General features: G+C 50.0%; 1 protein-coding gene across 1 annotated transcript; it reads right to left on the minus strand.

The window, feature by feature from the left end:
• Nucleotides 1–3: 3 nt before the first annotated feature.
• On the minus strand, nt 4–435 carry LOC107734813 (exocyst complex component 8-like; the record flags this gene model as incomplete). The annotated part of the gene is made up of 1 exon (XM_016546725.1): nt 4–435. A coding segment is annotated over one exon (432 nt), but the record flags the coding sequence as incomplete, so codon positions are not given.
• Between the last annotated feature and the right edge of the window lie 3 nt (nt 436–438).

The following is a 438-nucleotide window of genomic DNA, read 5'->3' on the forward strand; positions in this document are numbered from 1 at the left end:
CACCAGGACCTCCGTCAGCTGTCGAACACGCTCATCCACCTTCCCTCTGAGCTCCTTCACCCGTGGGCTCACTGGTTGCTCCTTCAGATATTCGTTTAGTTTATCCAGAAGATCAACAGCACCCTCAAAGTCTCTCTGAGCGATGCAAACGTCAAGGTCTTCTGGAAGCTCCTGGATCCATTCGGGACTCAGATCCACCAGTTCCTCTGAACCCAGAGGTTCGTCCTCATCAAATGGGTTTGTGGAGACGTCCTGCCTGACTGGCGACGTTGGCACCTCCTCTTCTTTTTTGTGTTTGTCTTTCGCCACTTTGTTTTTCTTCGTTTCCTCCAGAATCTCCAGCCACTCTTTCTTGATCTTGCTGTTCTCTGCTTTGAAGATGCGGCTGTTGGGGAACATGAGGATTTTGAACATGTCTTTCATCGGAGGGTTGTCTTT

The sequence above is a fragment of the Sinocyclocheilus rhinocerous genome, unplaced genomic scaffold (genome assembly GCF_001515625.1).
Source record: "Sinocyclocheilus rhinocerous isolate Xijiao unplaced genomic scaffold, SAMN03320098_v1.1 C35315470, whole genome shotgun sequence".
Taxonomy (NCBI): domain Eukaryota; kingdom Metazoa; phylum Chordata; class Actinopteri; order Cypriniformes; family Cyprinidae; genus Sinocyclocheilus; species Sinocyclocheilus rhinocerous.